Consider the following 6000-nt stretch of genomic DNA (forward strand, 5'->3'; position numbering starts at 1 on the left):
TTTTTCCTTTTTTTTCATTTCTGTTGTTATTCCTCACTTCGGAGAGCTTCGCCCCTTTCATTACTTCTTTCGATATTGACACTCGGCACTGGCGTACCCTTTTTCCCAGAACACCTCGATTTATTTTTCCTCCTTGCTCTTGTCCTTGAAATTGAAGACATCACATCTCGCCAGCCATTCATCGGCTTGCTGTCTGCATGTTGTATATAAATAATCATCTCCCACGACATGCCTCGGGATAATTCATCCCAACCATTAAAATATTCCCCCAGACGATCAGCGAACCGCTTCACAGTGCCGGCTGTGGTGTGCTGCCCACCCGCAGTACTCATCTGCAGACCACCAGCGGCATTGGATCTGACTCCACAAAGAAAAGGGCGTCCAAAAGCGGAAAGTCCTCCACCTCCGGCACGTACAACGCCCAGCAATTTACACCAACCTTCTCGGAAAAGTATTCCAGTGAAAGTAAAACACAGTGCCTGGTGGGGCGCTCCTGTGGGTACACCTCCAGCGCACAGCGGTGTGGCTGACGTCGTGTTGTTAGCTTCAGCTCCCTCAGTTTGTGTCGTACTGCAGTTATGAAGTCCTCACCCAAAAATGCAATCACGGTACACTTTTCCGTATTTTTTGATGCTGGATTATGCTGGAGTCTCAATATGAGTAAATTAAAATCATTCTGCTGCATTAGCATTGCCAACATGCACAATATTTTATTTCCAAGATGGGCAGATATCGGCGCATTGAAATGCCACCCGAAATTGCGCATTCACTCTCGTACTCGTACAACCTTCGCAAGTCAGTGGAACACGTTATTATCATCCCACGTCATAGAATCCCCCAAAACAAAGTCATACTCGGTTTCCAAAAAGGCCATCCCATCCACGGCTTCGTGACACTTCTCAATCCAATCATCATATGCTTGCTCATCAAAGATGTAGCGGAGAAACGGTCCCACATTATCCATGCGACCCTTCACCTCGTGCCCGTAATCTGCTTGCCGCTGCGCAGGCCGATTGTGCTTTTTCCAAACGCACATTGCCCTCACATCGCTTTCGTCAGGGCAATTCATTATTATTCGTGTGGCTCCAACTTGCTCCGCCCAGTGTTAGTGTTGACTCGCGTGTGGTGACGTCACCAAAATCATGCCCCATCCCTTGCAAGACAAAGCAGTAGACGGTTGACAACCCTTCATTGCCACGTCGTAGATAAGACACCCCTTAAACCCACGGTCAGACAAGCCGTCCACAATATTCAGGGTGTCCGGCTCAACCACGTCTTCTGACATCGTCTTGGTGGTCTTGTCAAACAGGAATGTTTGTTCCGCAATAAAGTACGCAACCACAGGGATTTGTTCCGCACCGCAGTGCAGCAGCTGGTAGAGGAGGTGCGAACCGGCAGCCATCGACTTCCCGATACCGGACGCCCCAATCAACACACGCCTTTCAAACAGAGCCTTGACTTCACGAAGAGGGCTGAACCATTCGCTGGGATCGCCCTTGACGGTCTGCCACACCCGCTCCACCTCACAGTTCACATAGCAGTCACAACTGAATTCACTCCCCCTTCCACGAGTACGGCCATCCCTTGTCCGAGGTGAGCACCATCAGCCTGGGAATCGGTGCACCGGATTGCTGCACACCGTCATCCTTTTCGAGGGTTCGGCCAACTGCCTTGTACGTCCATGACTGCGGTGGTTCCCCCTCCCTCACACACATTCCCGCCCCTTTGCCGTCAGAAACCTCCACGACATGATGCCACCTCGCATTGTACACAGACTCGTAGCATCCCTCCAGCGTGTATCCTTCAACCACCTTCGTTGAATTCCGCGCCCGTGAGATGGCCTTGTTTATTTACTCCTGTGTGAATATTGGTTATATGCCTGTTTTCGTAGTTGGATTGAGTTAAAGCTGAACACTGACCACTAATCAAAAAAGAAATAGGAGGAGAAGACAATAGTCACCGGCATGAATGGCAGCCACAGCAAGAGAGCAATACGCACGGCGTAATCGCACAGTTTGCGATGCACACCACATGCACAGAAACCACCGCAACGACGGCAAGTCGGTGCCATCCATTCAGCACAGCGTTGGTGAGAGCAAACGATAAAAACATCAGGAGTAACAAGAGCGACAACTCAATCCCCTTCCCCACAGAGTCATCGTGGAACAGGAAGGAGTCATGCAAGCAGTCGCACAAAATAGAACCATGTCACAAAAACAAGCATCAAAAAAGTGCCGGTGCAAGAAGCGATAAATTCCGTGGCGCAGCAGCAGCCGTAGCCTCGCGCCCTCCCCTCAACCAGTACCGTGCACTTACCGGTTCCACAAAGCTAAATACACATAGCAATTTGTTTTGGCAGCCCACAGGACGGCAGTGGCACAGAAGAAACTCCAGCACACAACACCATGTTCTTCTTTTTTCGTGTACTTGTGGAGAAAATTGTATCCCTCCACTGGCAGATAACAATGTGATCAAAATTCACAACAGAGTGGGAATGCAAAAGAAACAACGTATAAAATATGTTGCCATTATGAAGTTATTGCCCTCTTCTTCCGCGTGAAATCTCAAAAAAGAGTGGCAGTGTTTTATCACTGTTTAAAGCTCCGTACTCAAATTGCCCCATAATGCTGCCGCCTTGATTATTGATGTTAGGGGGTTGCGGCACAAAGAAACACGTGAGCCGCCGTGCCGCAGTAATGTGTCGTTCCGCTGTTGCCGCAGTGGAGGCACGCCCATTTCGCACCATTCCTCAGGTAGAGCATCGCCCTGCAACCCAAACGCCAACATCTCCCACTCCTATTCCAAATAGCGTCGCGACAGATGAAGTACGGTAATGACGTTGGAACTACGGTAAGTTGTGTAATAGAATCCAGGCAGGGTATCCGTTGGTCTTACGTGCGGAACAATGTGAACGCGAGTATATCTCGTTTTTTACTTATCACCTGTCTTTCTCTTTCATTTTGTTTTCTCAAATAAATTCGACGGCCCGCACGCCGGCCAGCATCGTCGAGCACGTCCGCCCTGCTGAGTGGAGACGTGAAGGAGAGCCCCGGCCCCCGGAGAGGGCGCCGCAGTGGAGGCCGTGAACCGCAGCCCCGTTACGCATCCGCCCGGGCTAGCGCCGTGGCTCAATCATCCGTTGCTGCCGAGGATCTCTAAAATAACAATTCCATAAATCAATCAACCAGGCAGTCAATAAATAATGAAAAGTGTGGAGGCACCTGCCAAGAGCATCGATGTTATGCCGCATCTGCGAGGGGCTTCGTGCCTCCTCGCCACGCAGAGGTACTGTTGGGGGGCAAAGCCTTTAAACCCAGAGGAGAAACTGCGCCAACCCTTTCGTGAGGCAGAGCTTCCTCACTTCCCAAGTGTCCGCTTCACGTTTTGTCTAATTTACTGCAGAGCCGGGCAGCGGAGTAGATGCGGAATTGTCTCATCGCACAGTTCACGTTGGATGGGCTTCGCGATCCCCGGCCGATACCCGTGGCGTGCCGTGCCGTGTGGTGGCGGGTCGGTCCGTCATTGCTGCGGCACTAAAAATCGCACGTTGGGCGGCAAAATTCGGGCGCTGGTGATCCCACCGGGGTGCCGTCGCCGGGTGAGTTGCGCCCTCTCGACGGCCCGAAGTTAGCGACAGTTTCGCCTGCATGAATCAACATGGGTGAACCAATTTTCTTTTTCTTTCTTTTGTTTTTTCTTTTTTTTTCAGCATTCCGGTTTTTTCACGTTCAAAATTATGTATAAACGCAGTAAAACGCCGTGAAAGACACAATGGGAGCAACGCGGTCGATGGTGTCGGGAGTTCAAAAGGGCGCTTAAGCCGCGCCCGCACCGTCGTTGTCTCCAGTCATCCACCAGGAGGGGCCCCACGCAGCCACCCCAGGGCAATTTTAAGCAAACCCGCCGGAAATGAATTCACGATGAACTCCTCCCACACACACCCCTCACAACAAAACAAAAAAAATGCAACCACGACATTTGCTCAGTCCTCATCCACGTGAAAGTGGAGAAAATGGTCGGCATCCGTCCTTCTTGAAGGGCGCCATAAATCATAACTTCACTCGAGAGACCGTTAAACCGCCCATTTAACAGGAGCCAACTTACTTCTGGGTGAGTGTCTAAAGGGAAAAATCAACGGAAAAGAAAAAAGAAAATGGAAAAAGACCTTAAAAAAAAAAAAAAAAGACAATTCCCCTTTTCCATAAAAGGGGGAAAAAAGGAAAATAAAGGGAAAGCTTAAAAAGAAAAAAAAAATACACAGAAAACAGCCAAAACAATACGAAGAAGAACAAGAAAAAAAAAAAAAAAAGGCACGTACGTGTACGCGTGTACGTATTTAATTATATGGTCCTTACTTAAGAGAATGTTATCTAATGCGGCGAACACCGCAGGAATGGAGACAATTCTCCTTACCGCACTACAGCCCCTGCAGACGTTCCCTCTCTTGCTGAAGAAGCATCTGTTGTTCGTCACGTTTAGAAGTCTTTCCTTTCATTTGTGTTTGTTCTGCAAAGACAGCGGCTTCCTTAATGAATTTCTTTAGTATTTGATTGTCCAGTTGCCGCTTCTCAAACTCTTTTCGGTGCTGGATTAGAAAGTTCTCCCGCGCCGCCGCCCGCTCCGCTTTGTGTTGCTCTAATTCCTCAAGCTCAATGGCTTTTCGCTTTGGAATTTCAAGTTCTCTGCATGCCCGTTCAAAGTGGTTCATCTTCGTTACATCTGCCGTTTTCTGCTGCGTCGTCTTTTTGAGATGCGCCGTCAACAGCGTCGTTAACTCCTGAACAAAGTCCGTGGAAGCTCGCAGCGTCAACGCCGGAGGGGCATCAAACCCCTTGTACTTTTCCTTCAGACGGCGCAGTACAACCTTTCGTCTGTTTTGATTTATGTGCTCCTGGTACTCTGCGAGGCCCCGAGCCTCCTGCGCCAGGCGGACCGCCTCCTTCTTCTTTTCTTCGTTCTGAATACGCTCCAGCCTGGCGTTCTCGCGCTCTGCCTCCTCCCTCTCTTTGGCACTCTGTCGTCGCGCCTCCGCAGTCTCCTCGCAGGTGTGCTGCAAGCGGTGAATAATGCTGCTTCGATCATGGGCACGCAGGAGATGCTCGGGCCTGATATCAATTTTCCTTCGGAGCGCAGGTGGATGAAAGTCCACCCGCTCCGCCAATCCATCGAATGCCTCCAGCACCCTCATCTTCGTCGTGTTGCTGAACGATATGAACCCCGTTTTGTGATCGATCTCCACCGCAATCCCAGATTCGTTCAGAATATACGGCTCAATCTCATGGATGTAAACTTCTTCCGATGCTTCATTCTCCCCTATTTGGAGCGATGATGCCTCCACACGGGTTGTTCGAACCGCCATGCACTCCAGGTACCTCTGAATGACCACTTTCCGCAGGGGTTTTTCGTACATCTCCAGGCTAGGGTCCTTCTGAACAATAATGGAGAGCTGTTTAATGGCCTGTCGTGCAATATTTTCATCGGACATCTCGTTCCGTAATAATCCGTCCAGTGCTTGTACCTCGGGGAAGGCTTTCTGAAAAACCTGCATCCGTTGAAGCCGTTGCCAAAGCGCCAGCCCCGCTGGAGCTGATTGAAGACCAAAAAGCTGCGCAATCCGAGCATTCTTCTCAAACACAGAGTCAGACCCTCGCTCAAAATTCCTTCGTTCCTTGTTAGTATTAGGCACACAGAGAGTTGCCAAAACCGCCCTGGAAGCCGCCGCCGCCGCTTCGCCCCCGTTACCGGTCAAAAAGGCGGCAACACCCAAACAATGGGCATGAAACGCGTAATGTGAGCACTTCCAAAAAACAGCAGCCATTGCCGAATTGGCAATAATCTGACACTCCCTGGAGGGATCGGGGTGTTGTGTGATCTCCTGCATTACCCTCGTAAAGCACTGCAGCGTTGACCATGCGGCGTGCCAACTATTCATTTCAGTCAAAGTTTGCAGGAGATGGCAAAAGACCCTCACCGCACGGTCCGTATTTGGCTTTTCCTTAT

At 50.2% G+C, this 6000-nt stretch overlaps 1 protein-coding gene and 1 pseudogene across 1 annotated transcript, besides 4 other annotated features; both read right to left on the reverse strand.

The window, feature by feature from the left end:
• Positions 1–603: part of a sequence feature (areas not merged during assembly with more than two copies in the genome that could not be assigned to a particular haplotype) that runs on past the window's edge.
• Positions 29–1765, reverse strand: Tc00.1047053507975.70 (annotated as a pseudogene).
• Positions 604–6000: a sequence feature (heterozygous, Esmeraldo-like haplotype).
• Positions 3671–3706: a microsatellite.
• Positions 4121–4309: a sequence feature (A-rich).
• Positions 4418–6000, reverse strand: Tc00.1047053507975.80 (hypothetical protein, conserved; the record flags this gene model as incomplete). The annotated part of the gene is made up of 1 exon (XM_807391.1): positions 4418–6000. A coding segment is annotated over one exon (1583 nt), but the record flags the coding sequence as incomplete, so codon positions are not given.

The sequence above is a fragment of the Trypanosoma cruzi genome, genomic scaffold, assembly GCF_000209065.1.
Source record: "Trypanosoma cruzi strain CL Brener 1047053516589 genomic scaffold, whole genome shotgun sequence".
NCBI classification, from domain to species: Eukaryota; Euglenozoa; class Kinetoplastea; order Trypanosomatida; family Trypanosomatidae; genus Trypanosoma; species Trypanosoma cruzi.